The 14024-nt window shown below is 39.2% G+C and overlaps 2 protein-coding genes across 2 annotated transcripts; one reads left to right on the top strand and one right to left on the bottom strand.

Annotated features, from left to right (window-relative positions):
* The first annotated feature begins 2090 nt into the window (after positions 1 to 2090).
* On the top strand, positions 2091 to 4024 carry LOC134790808 (small ribosomal subunit protein mS40). Its single transcript, XM_063761766.1, has 2 exons — positions 2091 to 2604; positions 3827 to 4024. The coding sequence occupies exons 1-2, from the start codon at positions 2200 to 2202 to the stop codon at positions 3980 to 3982; spliced, it is 561 nt and encodes a 186-aa protein (XP_063617836.1). The 5' UTR covers positions 2091 to 2199; the 3' UTR covers positions 3983 to 4024.
* A 2776-nt stretch (positions 4025 to 6800) lies between these two features.
* LOC134790799 (suppressor APC domain-containing protein 2) lies at positions 6801 to 12530 on the bottom strand. Its single transcript, XM_063761754.1, has 3 exons — positions 11056 to 12530; positions 10646 to 10843; positions 6801 to 7030 (listed from the first exon to the last, which is right to left on the bottom strand). The coding sequence occupies exons 1-3, from the start codon at positions 12022 to 12024 to the stop codon at positions 6917 to 6919; spliced, it is 1281 nt and encodes a 426-aa protein (XP_063617824.1). The 5' UTR covers positions 12025 to 12530; the 3' UTR covers positions 6801 to 6916.
* Positions 12531 to 14024: the final 1494 nt, after the last annotated feature.

Here is a 14024-nt window from a genome sequence, read left to right as displayed (position 1 = left end):
CAAAGCTCATCCTCAATCTGTTCAGCTGTGTTAACAGGAAATACTAGAGTAAATTTAGTTACGGAAGAAAAGGCAATGTTGTTTTAGTAAAACACGGCATATTATAAAAATTATTTCCTTTAGCTTTCCTCTAACACAGTATCTACCTACTGTCGGAAATACAAAGCTAAAATAATATTGCCTATAAAGATAGTCAACATTTATTAGAAAATCGAATAGATATGCTTAAAGTTGGATATAAACAAGATTAGGTATGTGTTTGTCACCAGGACTTGACTTTGTTTATCCTGTAGAAATATAAATTAACGAGATAACTCTGACTAAATAAAAACTTAAAAAGCAACTCACACAACAGGAGTCTCTCCAGTAGAATCAGACATTTTGTAGTTCGACGGAACTCCTAATGTTACTTCCACGAGTTCTTTCAGTTACTGATTCCACTAAACACTGTTAATAATCATAAATATGTTTGAAATAATTAATCTAAACACAGAATCGAGTAGACAATAAAAACAAAATAACACACCGATGAACGTTAAAATCCGTTTGAACCATAGGTTTGAATTCTCCAAAATTGAAATGAATCAAACGTCAAACACAAGTCAAACACTGCTAGGTGGTGTTGCTATTGATAAATAAGGTCGGCTGTCGTCAAGGGCTACACAGGCCATGTGACCAATTAGTGCGATTTTTGATACATTGCTATTATAAAGGCCATAACACACTATCAATATAACAGTAGGCAGAGTAAGACCAAGATAGCTCTGCAGCGATTTTTAAAGCACAGACGTGCAAGTGTTATTTAAAACGTCTATTATTTTTATTTTGAATTATTTTGGAGAAAAGAATATTCGAGAGAAAACATGTAACTGTGTCGCATTTAGGATAGTTTTTTTAATGTGAAAACATAGTTTGTGTCAATTACGTCCATTGCAATCGGATACTATGTCATACTATTCAAAATGACTCAAAAAATAATTAAAGTTAAAAAAAATTGCTGACATCGCATTTAATCGTGTCAATATGTACATTACATGTTTTTGTGTCTTATTAAGGCATAGCTTCATAAGATTTTTGATAATTATGTTCTAACAGGCTATTACCATAACAAAAGAATATTAAAGTTACTAGAGTTCACATCTTATTAACATAAAAGGCGGGATAAATAAGAAATATGAATATGTGTCAGTTTCATCCATTGCATAAACAAATAATACAAAAATAATGTTTGCGTTCATACGATGCTAGCGGGTGGCTCTTAACGGGCAACGCGGGCCGTGCAGGGGGGGCGGGCGGTCGCGGCGCGACCTTGGCGTGACAGCGGGTAAGGGCCTCTCTCTAAAAACCACACGTTGCGTACGCAACGCATGTTTACTTCGCCTGCGCGCCAAATTAACGAAACTTATGCAAAGTTATACTACTACAAAGAGAGCTTATAGATATTGTACAATGTCATTATGTCACCATTTAGCAAAAGAACTGTAAGTAAGTACATCTTATTGCGAGAATTAAGGTCTGTTTATATCTATCGATATAGTCACGTGTGTAGTCGGCATTATGGTGGGCAACAAACAACCCGACCGAATTACGTAGATTGTTTTTGGTATGTTGACTATGTTGTCAGGAATGTTAAAACGTGTTTTTAATATTGTCGCATTGCGTATGTTTTGTCCCTCACGGAGGTACGCGTATACCACTTCTATACGATGTTATAGATGGTCAAGCAAATCTTGTCAGTAGAAAAAGGCGCGAAATTCAAATTTTCTATGGGACGATATCCTTTCACGCCTACATTTTTCAAATTTGCCGCCTTTTTCTACTGACAAGATCTGCTTGACCCAGTATACCTTCTATGACTGACGGAAACGGCTTGACAGACTATTTTTTTTTTCTGGGCACTATATTCAAACGATCCATTAAATCGCAATGTGAATTGATACAAGGTGTATGGGGCCCTTAAAATAAATAAATAAACAATGTCAATGCTGTAATGTTAAATAGTATGGCTTAGAGCTTTAGCCTGTCCAGATGGACGAAAAAAAAAAAGAAGCTGTCATGTTAACGTCAATGTCAAAGTGACATACCCATACCGTATCGTATGCATTTCCCTCTTGATGAAATAACGTGTTTAATTATTTGGGAACGTCATTTTTCTCTTTATCAGTCATATTATACAACAAAACAGTAATTAATAAAATCATGGCACTGTGGAGTGGTATTCAATCATCCATACGTAGAATTATTTTAGCCGAAGCTAGGACCAGTGTTCGTTTCTACTGTGAGCCAGCCGACAATGTTGAAGGCGAGGAGCAAAAAACGATTGATCCAGCTAAAGATAGGACCAAAATTATCCCCCCAGAAACCAGCATAAGATATATGCAAAGCAAAGCCTACCAACAGACTTATGGGGAGAAACCAGTATGGTTTTTGTACAGGCGTAACCACAAAGGTGCTTTTGCTCCAAGAAAGACGAGAAAAACTTGCGTGAGGAACGGTATCATATCGACAGGAAACCCTTGCCCCATCTGCAGGGATGAATATCTGGTTTTAGATCACAGGAATACTAAATTACTGGAGCAGTTTATTTCGGAGCACACTGGACAGGTATGAATTTTATTAATACTTGTGAATTTAAGAATTTGTTGGCCTTAAATTTTTTGGCAATTTCATTTGGGCTAATCTTTACTTTATGGACCGTCGATTTGGAGGGTGTGTTGGGTATGGGGGGGTAGAGGGTGCAAAGGGCTACCCCCCAGTCCAACCCCCATGGCGCGGAACCCCATGGTTATGGAGATATTCATGGTTAAAGTTTGTATGAAATTACTATGAAATAAAGGAGAAATGTCATAGCAGATGTCGATAGGTGCCGTTTTGTGTTAATTTATATTACCTTTTATACCACACCACCATCTTCAAGGTCACCAAAATCTCAAGGTCACGAAATCTTATGGTCACCAAAATCTTTGGTCACCAGAATCTCAAGGTCACCAGACTCTCAAGGTACCCAAAATGTCAAGGTCACTTAAAACCGAATCAGAGCACCCCACTATCCACGTGGTCTTGTCTGTCCTACCCCTAGAGAGCAATTCCAAAAACGGAGCAGCCCTCGCCCTCGCGTGACAAAGCACGCTCACTACACTCGGCTCCGCAGCTTCGGCTTACTGGTCGCCTTCGGCGACCAGCCTCAGCCGCTCGCCTCGCTCGTTCCCGTGCTCCGTCACGGCGGGCGAGGGCTGCTCTTCCGCAGCGCCGGAGCTAACCCAGATTCAACAGCTTCCCGTCACCCCGCACCCCCTCCCCCTTAAAATTTTGCTGTAATCCCTTATTTCATAGTAATTCCATACAAACTTTAACCATGGATATCTCCATAACCATGGGGTTCCGCGCCATGGGGTTTGGACTGGGGGGTAGCCCTCCCCCCCCCTAACCCCTCCCCCCCTCCCCACCCCAAAAATCGACGGTCCATAAAGTAAAGATTTACCTTAATTTGTATACATATACACAATCAACATTTATATCGAATGTTGTGCTATTTGACCTAATGATTAAGTTGGTTTTAAGCACCTAAGGTGCTATTTTTTGGTAACTTCAATCCATATTTTTGATAAAACTCCATAACAGTTCAGTCACGATGGGTGATTTGCTGCATGCAAACAATATTGGCTGCCTGGCAACCTCATACTTTGCATTCCGTGACTGACCTGGTGATCAACCATAAGTTTTTCTGCACCTTAAATATTATTTTTTAAAACACATGCTGGTACACTGAATATGTCCAAAATATTTATTTTTCAACTGTATTTTTTATTTATATTTCTCATTACAGATACTGGATGCATTCAAGACAGGGCTGTGCCGAAAGAAGCAGAAGGAGCTCCTAGTGGCCATTGAGCGAGCATGGGATCAAGGAAACCTCACATATGATGTACCATTCAGGGAATATGACTACTCCTTATATTACAAGAAAGAATTAACACAGTAAAGGTTGTATTTCACATTTTATTGGATATATTATCTTAATGTAGGCCAGCATCCTTTAATTGCAGATTTGTTTTAGTATAAATAGATTTTTCTTAAGTATGGCACTACTGTTAATTGCAAGACATAGTATTAGTATCACAAGAAAATAAAATGTACACATAATTTGTTTTTTAACATACCAAATTATATTACTTAAAATCAATAGAGTCCCTCATGAGTTTAGAAAAAAAATTGGGAGTTTCATACATTTTGGCTGGTTCATTTGCTCTGGGATAGACAATTTTTTTTCGCTATTTTGGGGTTGGCCCTATAGTAAAAGTTGCTCAGTATAACCCCAAAACCTCCATGACAACAGGAATGCAGTTATTTTTTAGCCACCATGTATATGACTTTGTCTAATTTTAATGACAGTTCTAGAATTTTATTTTTATAAAAAAATAATGCCATTCTCCTCTCATATAATAAGTGGCAATGACATGACACTATCTTGAATTGTTTATTTAAATTATATGACAGACATGACTGTTTACAAGGTAGATTTTTTAGATAATGTCAGTTAAGGTGGTTCGATTTTCATACAAAATTCAATCAGTGTTCATTAAGTAACTACACACTATTAGTACATAAATATTTCCGCATTTATCTACTTTCGAATATTCGTTTGCGCGAAATTAATAGAAAAACAATGTTTCATACAGAAATCATGCAAAAATCATACTTAGTTAACTTTTCATCAATTTTACGTATGTGTGTGTGATAAATGTCGTGTACAGATACATTTGCGACGTTGCCATACCATTTGCTGCCACACGTTGCCATACGTTGCCGGGCTGACCACGGCGCGAATTTGGAGTGCCGTCATGTTTAGTGCAATTTTGTTGACAGGTACTTAATTGACCGAAGCGAGAATAAGTACCCGAAGTTCGTCAGCTTAGCTAAGAACTATCATGGTGTGTTTTGTAAACAGTCGCTTTTTCGCTTATAAACGGAAGGTTCCCGGTTCGATCCCCAGCTGGGACATAACTTTTTGTATTTGTTTTACACCTAAATTTCGTATTGTTTTTTTTTTATTATGGGGATTATATAAGTATGGGCTAAGCGTATTCGTTTATTTTATACAAAGATAATTAGAAATTATACTCTACCTAATCTCTTGGATTTTTACAATCAGGACATCCTCACTGCAATAAAAAAGAAATAAGTATAAAATTTCCTGTGGTTGAAAATAATGGAATTTTGTCTATGAATGAAAAACACAATGATTACTAGTTACTACCCGGTAAGTAAATTATAACTTTATTAGAATCCATATTGTTGCATCATCTTTCTTCCTATTACCTACAGACATTTTTTTGACGTAGCGGAAACTAAAACTTCTATACAAATATTTGGGACATAGTTTTTATATTAGCATCAGGATTCAACAAGAATATGCTAGTGATTCTGAGTTGGAAGAACCCAAAAAGATCATAATCTATGAAAATCAGGTATTGAATATATTTTTTGAAAACGGTGATAAAGTAATTTATTGATAATACTGAATATCTGGGGGAAGCGCTGGTGGCCTAGCGGAAAGCGCGTGTGACTTGCAATCCGGAGGTCGCGGGTTCTAAGCCCGGCTCGTACCAATGATTTTTCGGAACTTTTGTACGAAATATCATTACCTATTTACCGGAACCTATTTATATACCGATACCAATTTTTCGGTGAAAGAAAACAATGTGAGGAAACCGGACTAATCCCAATAAGTTTACTCTCTGGGTTGGAAGGTCAGGGCAGTCGCTTTCGTAAAAACTAGTGCCCATGCCAATTCTGGGATTAGTTGCCAAGCGGACCCCACGCGAGGAAGAAGAGATTGAATATCTGGGAGACCGACCAAAGCTTAGAAAACATATAAAAACTCAAAAATGCGCGTTTTCTCACAGATCAGACCTAGCTAAGAGATCCAACCCCTTATAGCAAATTTCATTGAAATCGTTAAGAGCCGTTTCTGATATCATCCAAATATATAAATAAATATATATATATAATAATTGCTCGTTTAAAGGTGAGATAACACAAAAAGACAAAAATAAACAAAAAGAAGTTACCTACTCGCACCAGTCTGGAACCCCAATCCTCTTGCACGTATTTCCACAAACATACCGCAACGCCATTGCAGCGTTACTTACGTTACATACTTACGTTGTGTGAAATTGTACTACAAGGATCACGGAAACACTGTTCGCATGTGTGAGTAATAGTAGGAAAAAGCGTGACAGCAACACTCCGTCGACGTAAAAGGGTGGTTTTTGCACAATTAAGTATTCAATGTTTATTTTAATAGTTCGATATTTACTTAAAGAGTGCGTTAAACATACTTTTAAGTATACAAATACCAAGACCATTCCACTAAAAATAAAACCTGTAATTTTGCGAAAGTGGCGCCATCTAGCGAGAGTTAAGCTTTGAGTAACCTAGTCGAACCACCTTAAAATTGTCTATTTTGTTACTGACTCTACTTTTTTCCAAAATATGTAAATACCAAAGTTATAAAAGTTATTTACGAAAAAGTTGTAGTTAGACCATGTACGCAGCATAGAGTTTGGCAGCTGTCCTCACTGACACTTTGTATTTTTGATGAACACTGGTAGCATGCACGAAAAAGTGTCACGTTGTGGACAGATCTCCATGGTAACGCTGTGGACAGATCTCCACGGTAACGTTACGGCGACGTTTTCTTATGACGTTATCACGCAAAATTATCGTCCGTAAACCGACTTTACAGACAACCATCTTTTTTTTAATTATGTTATTGAGATAGCACTATTTGGCTTATTAACACATGGTTTTGGGTGTTATATTTCTATGTTCTTTACTATTGAGAACAGGATAGACAATTTAGCACCTAAATCTCTGTATGATCTTATTCTATTTTTTTTAATTTATTGTCTTTTTATGTAAAGTTATCCATTATCTTTGTTCGATTTCTTTGTCCTAACACCTCTCTGATCAGTGCTGACTTTTCCCTCTCCAAAACAGCTATTCTCTCATTTTTCCGATTGACTTCCTGAAACAAAGATAGAAGAACTTAAACAAAATATAAAAACAAATACATACTCAATATTTCCCAGACACTCCTTAAACCTTCATGTTCAAGGCATCTAAAGTTGTCAGCAAAAAAAACTATTTGAATTTTGAAGTTTAGATTGTCATTGCTGACCCAGTGTTGCGTTGGTGGGGACCGGATTGGTCACGAGGAGTTATATAGGGCGCCCTTTAGGCTTGAGTGATAGTTTTTTCCTTTGATAGGTATAAACTGTCAGTAACAGGAAAAGCATTTCTAAAACTTTAGTAAATATCCGACCTCATACATCAGTTCTTAAATACTTACTATTTATAAAATTAATAGGTATCTGAATGCTGTTGCACAGCACAGGAATAAAAAAAGTAATAGTCATAGTAGGTAGTTGGCATAACCGTGCCCGGTAATCATTACACGGCAAAAAGCATAGGTATCTATTTGTTAAGTTTTTATCATACGTAACACATTTGGTCCTGGTCTGGTCATAGAACCAAGCAATTAGAATTGTTGCTTGAAGGTGGAATTGTTTTTCAATTGCTGATATTGAATGTTCGATTTCTGAGAAGCCGGTAGGGGGCAAACTACGACTATATACGAGGGGCAAACTGAAAGTTTTTAGAACAGAAAAAACTACATAGTAACTACTGTAATTATGTCTGAGTTCGTTTTTTTTAACATTAGGAAAAGGGTAAACAATCTTGACGTGTCTTTTTAATGAAAAACACTTTTGAAAAATAAATCACGGCAAATTATGTAACAATTATGAATCATATACGAATATTTATTAAAAGACAAGATTTTTTTTTAGTTTTATCATTCTCTTATTTTAGAAGTCTCTTATTTTACACATTATACCACTTTGGAAGTGTCTTTCGCGCAAACTATTCAGTTTAGAAAAAAATGATATTATAAACCTCAATATCATTTTTGAAGACCTATCCATAGATACGTATGGGTTCGATGAAAAAAAAATTTTTGACTTTCAGTTCTAAGTATGGGAAGGTGCGCTCAGTCTCCTAACTCTTTTAAGAGACTACTTAAACTCCATTTCTTATCTCTTGCTTAATACTTTTATCTGGTTACTCTTTCTCAGTGGCGTGACTCCCATACAAGCCCAAAAGCCGGGCTTGCCCTAAGGCAACTAATTGCCTTACCGAAATTACGTAGTGATAAGATCAATAAAGATTATTTTAAAATCGCGCGCCAAACGAACCCGTATTATTAAATTCAAGCCACAGCGGCCTCGAACCGCGGCACGAGCGTGTTGCAAAATTTTGCCGCGGCGTGGCGTCTCGTCCGCGCGAAAGAAATCAGGCGTAGGATGTTCTAGCTATCGAGTGCGAGTACGAGCAGGAGCTCGTACTCGCACTCGTTGGCTTGCAACCGTGCTTGCTTTTTCGTCCCGCTCTGGGCACTATCAGCCTACAAACCGCCAAAGAACGATGTAACTATTTGTATTTGTATAGCAATTTTATAAGGCGATTTAAGCTTGGCTTTTGTTTGGAGTGAAGTAAGCTGCATAAGTTCGCACGAGCGCGCGTTCGCGTTTACTTCAAGTGTATTATTACTTATTTAGTCGAGCCGAGTCAGTGGTCGAGACGAAAGTAACGAAAGTTTGTTTAAGTGAATTTGATTAAATAGTGAATGTGGATTTGTTCATTGTTGTGGCATTTAGTTTAATAAGTGTTAACAATGGATCAAGAAGTGGTTCCTTGTGACGGTTTGAAATGCGTCCACGTTTTAGTCAACCAAAACAAGGTAAAGTCTTTGACCTTTGTCGAAAAACGGGACATAATTTCCGCGGCAAAACCAACACCCGACTTGTGTATTTCTCAGTCAAATCAGTCGCGTCAGAGAAATATCTGTAGGGCCGTCTACAAAACTCATTGGATTGTTGGTTGTTCCCATACAAATAAGACGTATTGCTGGTGTTGCATATTTTTTTCGAACGACATTAACGTTTGGAATACTTCTGGCTATAACGATTTAAATAATTTATCTGGAGCGATAAAGAGGCACATGAATTCCGGTAAATATATGTGTGCAGTGATTTCTTTTAGCAATTTTGGGAAACAAAGGATCGAGGCCTCTTTGTCGCGCCAATTATCAGAAGAAATATCAAATCATAACATGCGTGTTGACAACAATCGTAGTGTTTTTCAGAGGTTAGTCGATATTGTGTGCCATTTAGCACAGCAAGAACTTCCTTTTAGAGGACACGATGAGTCAAACACTTCATTAAATAGGGGCAATTGTTTGGAAATTGTATCGTTGCTATCAAAATATGACGGCGTTCTAGAAAAACATGTTCAAAGCGACAAACCAAGCTCGAGCTATTTGTCTAACAAAAAGATTGTTCTAACCGCACAGCACAACTGTATGTAAATTATTATCGTGTAAATTTGTTAATATTGTATATACAAATGAAATTCACTTAAATAAATTAAACGGCTTTTACCAAAGCCACCGGGGGTATGTAATTGCTGATATGTTTGTAATATTCTATCTAGTATGTAATAGTATGCCCTCAGTGCGCTATGATTAGCTCGCCTCGACACGTTAGCAGATCCATTTGAGTCCGAAGAGTGAAGATTGGACAGTTATTACGAAAACATAATCTTTCGGCTTGCCCTACTCCAAAACCCTAGGCACGCCACTGCTCTTTCTCTATGGCTGGCACTGCTATATTATATTATATTATATTATATAATCATCATTTTAGCCTATAATATACGTCCCACTACTGGGCACAGGCCTCCTCTCATGCGCGAGAGGGCTATATTATATAATATATGTATTTATTTATGTATGTATATAAATATGTATATGTATTGTTTATGTATTTTTATTTGCATGGTAATTTGTCTGTTCTCGATGTATTTAGTGATAGGTTTCTTTCATTGCATTTGCAACACCTACTGACATATGTACATTTATTAATTTCCGCTACCCAAAGGTTGTCTGGAAGTGATCGCTTTTTAGCGATAAGACCGCCTGTTGTTTACCTCTGCTTGTATTTCTGTTTTCTTTTGTTATTGTCTTCTTTTATTGAGGTGTGCAATAAAGAGTATTTGTATTGTATGGGAACCCTCAAAATTTATTGTTTTTTTTTCTATTTTTGTGTGAAAATCTTAATGCGGTTCACAGAATACATCTACTTACCAAGTTTCAACAGTATAGTTCTTATAGTTTCGGAATAAAGGCTGTGACATACGGACGGACAGACAGACAGACAGACAGACAGACAGACAGACATGACGAATCCATAAGGGTTCCGTTTTTTGCCATTTGGCTACGGAACCTAAAAAGGAACTATTATTTTAATGCATGATCTAACTCTTTCTGATTGGCTATATTAGGCTCATGTATCCTTTCGGCAATAAAAGTGACTTTTTGTTTTTCTGCGTATGTATGACAATTACAATGTCTGTTCTCTCGTACAGCCACGAACGCAAGTGTCGTAACCAGGATGCTGCTTAAAACATCTGACACAGATGATAAAGGCCTATTATTATTATTATAAAGTGTAATAGCGAATCCACCTGAGACGAGAGGTGTAGATTAAAACGGAACAGACACAGTTCTCTAGTAATCACGAACCTCGGCTAACATGCGGTTCTGCTTGGTGACGGACGTGAACACGCCCGCGTTGGGCGCGGCCGGCAGCGCCAGGTTCATGTGCAGCGATAGCTGACCGTGCCGCCAGCCCGCCGCCAGCGCTCCCAGCTGCCGGTTCAACTCCAGCACTCGCGCCCGCAACAGCTCCAGCCGTTCCTGATGCGCTTCACTCCATGGCTCCTGGAAAGTAACATACCACGACTGTACACACTTACCTACTTACTATCACTGCTCTTAGTAACCTACTCCTCGCAAATCTTGTCGTCAAAAAAAAGGAAGGGTTCAAGTTCTAGTTTAATACGGCTAGTGCCTAGTGTAAATTAAAATGATTTTCAAAATACACCTTATTCAGTAGGTATGTTATAAAGAATTGGGATAATTCTTAAACTTACAACATAAACTCCCATCCGCCCAGCATGTCGCATCTTCTCCTGGACCTCGCCCAACTGCTTTAAATACCACTCTCTTGCTTCCTCGACTGCATTCAAGCCCTGTAGCAACACATCCTTTTCTTGTTCAATCTGTTTCATTCGTTTAAGGAGATTATAGTCTACACCGTTATGTAGGGTGTGTCGCCGAGGCTCGCGACGGCGCGTGCGACGCATGCCTTGCGCTTGTGTATCGTTTGATGGTCTTCCATCTCCCAGGCCTCTACTGGCCTCTTCTCCCGACCGAGCTACTTCCTCAAAGTCAATTTTTAAGTCCCCAATGTCTTCAGGCTCAAAGCGTGGTGCGTCATCTGTTTTGAAGCTTCTAGAGGGTTCCTTCCTTTCTGCAGAACTTTTCTCTAATCTTGGCGGTTTTGGAGGAGCGAAAACCCTGTCGTGTTTATTTATTGCTGCTCCGTGGTTCCTCATCTCTTGGAAAGGGCCATCTTTGCGGCCTAGCAACTGAGGCATGCTGATAGTTCTTTGTTGTGATGTTGTCTCTGTATTTTTAATTGCGTTCCAATTCTTGTCCTGCTGCACGTCGACATCGAGTAAGGGCGCTGAAGGTGGGCGATGGTGACCTTGATTATTGTTGCTTATTTGAACGTTGCCGCCTCCTGATTCTTCGTGGTTAAGTCTGTTAACTTTATCAGAAGTCTTTTCAACTTGATTGCACAAAAGACAGATTTTAAGGCCGGTACAAAAGCGTTCAAATGTTAGTAAACCGTCGTGGGAAGCGACCTTTTGAAGGCTCTCTATAACACCTCTTGGCAAACCCTTAGTGCGGTCATCTCTCCAACGATTTTCGATATCCGTGAGCTTTACGTACCCAGTATGTTTATCATCCATAATATCGAACAACGTCCGCATCGCGGATACAAACTGTTTTGGTAATGATTCCATATTTCTAGATGGAGCTTGTGTCATACTCATATCGTGGAATTTAAACCTTAATTAAAATTAATTTAACTCATAGCACCTTTATTAACAACACATCACACCTATTTTATGTAAATAATAAAACACTTGCACAACAAATGTGCACGTGTACAACTTTTGCACCGCTTAAACTTTGATAACTTTCGTCAGTTAATTAAATGACTATTATTCTTCATTCTAATTATACCTAATTGTTCACTAAATACGTTCTAGAACAAAGTATTTAGATTTATTATTCAGACTGGAATGAGGCCGCGCGCGTATCAACATGTTTAGCCATAATACGAAGCAAAACGACCGTTGGGTTAACGTATGTGTGGTAGACTCTAGACGGCCAAACCGGCTGTTGAGTGGGAGTGAATTTGCGAGAGATTTTGTCCCATGAGTGTGAGTGAGAGGACCGGTCAAACGGCATCGCGGCGAAGGCCAATAGTTTGGGGCAGGTAGAGAGGCACTAGTCGGTCAGCAAGTGCCGACCGCGCGGCTTAGAACGGGCACGGCGCCGTGCCATTGATGCCATTCACAATCACAAGTAAACCTCGATTACAATAAGCTTGTCCATAATTAAATATATTTTTCACCAAACTAGCTCGTAAAGGTTCTCTTGCTTGTTCAAAAACTGATGAGAAAGTTGCATTCTATCCACAAGAGTGGCAAAGTTATATGATGCAAATTTTGAATTGTTTCCTTATGTTAATTGGCTGATGAGTTGACTTTTATTTTATATGATGATTTTGAATGATAAATATTCAATTAAACGTTCATTTGGATTTGATTAGGTTTGATTTTGTTTGATGTTTTACTGTAGTATTTTCCTCGCGGTGGTGTGGTGAAAAATATTGTGTTTCACTCGGTGGCAAAATTTGTCTTCGAGCCTTAAAACCCTCGCAACGTTCAAGATTCTACTTTTCGAACCACTCGCTACACTCGTGGTTCAATCTTGCACGGGTATCAATATTAACACGAGCGGTTAAACAGCAACGTCACCAGAACAAATAACTATTGATCTCTAGATCTCTACCTACGTGGGCCATACTGAAAATTTCTGGATTCTGATATATGAGACGACTTATTTTTTCTAAGCGGCCAGTCCAGGAATTTTCAGTATGCCCCAAGTATTAGGTTCGTAATAAATATTATAATATGGTAATATCTGAATCGCTTTCGGAGTTCTGACATCCTGGTTAGCCTGTGGTAGTTATGCTCGCTGCTCGCTATCTCTGTTAAGCCCCCTCCAGACTATGCGCGTGAATCGCGGGCGAAGCCGCGAACGCGAGTGTGGCGTCGATTTCGCAGATTGTTCACGCCTTCGCGCCTTGTTCTCCGTTTTTTGTCGGTATTTCGGCCCGCGTCAAAGGAGACGCGAAGCGCGAACTTGCAAGACTCCACATTTACACTATTTTGGCTCTTCTGTGGCAAGATAAATATTAATTATACATATTAAGCCCCCTCCAGACTATGCGCGTGAATCGCGGGCGAAGCCGCGAACGCGAGTGTGGAGTTGATTTCGCAGGTCTGCGTTCAGGACTCCACACTCGCGTTCGCGGCTTTGCGCCGCGATTCGCGCACGAGTGTGGAGGAGGCTTTATGATTATATTAAGCCCCCTCCAGACTATGCGCGTGAATCGCGGGCGAAGCCGCGAACGTGAGTGTGGAGTCGATTTCGCTGTCTGCGAAAATCGACGCCACACTCGCGATCGCGGCTTCGCGCCGCGATTCGTGCACGAGTGAGGAGGGGGCTTTATATTAAGCAGCTATATTTTACGGTTTCACAAGAAAACAAAATGGAAAAACAGCTAAATCACGTATGATGCCATAGATAACTAACAGTTAAACTCGATCAGCTGATGCTTTTCCGCCATCTTGCCGCAAACCAAACTGCGAAATCGCCGTGAAGTGTGCGAGTGTGGAGTCATAAGCCCCCTCCAGACTATGCGCGTGAATCGCGGGCGAAGCCGCGAACGCGAGTGTGGAGTCGATTTCGCTGTCTGCGA

This window comes from Cydia splendana, chromosome 5, assembly GCF_910591565.1.
Source record: "Cydia splendana chromosome 5, ilCydSple1.2, whole genome shotgun sequence".
Taxonomy (NCBI): Eukaryota; Metazoa; Arthropoda; class Insecta; order Lepidoptera; family Tortricidae; genus Cydia; species Cydia splendana.
The sequence above is the reverse complement of the archived record's forward strand: the minus strand, read 5'-3'. Positions and strand labels throughout refer to the sequence as shown.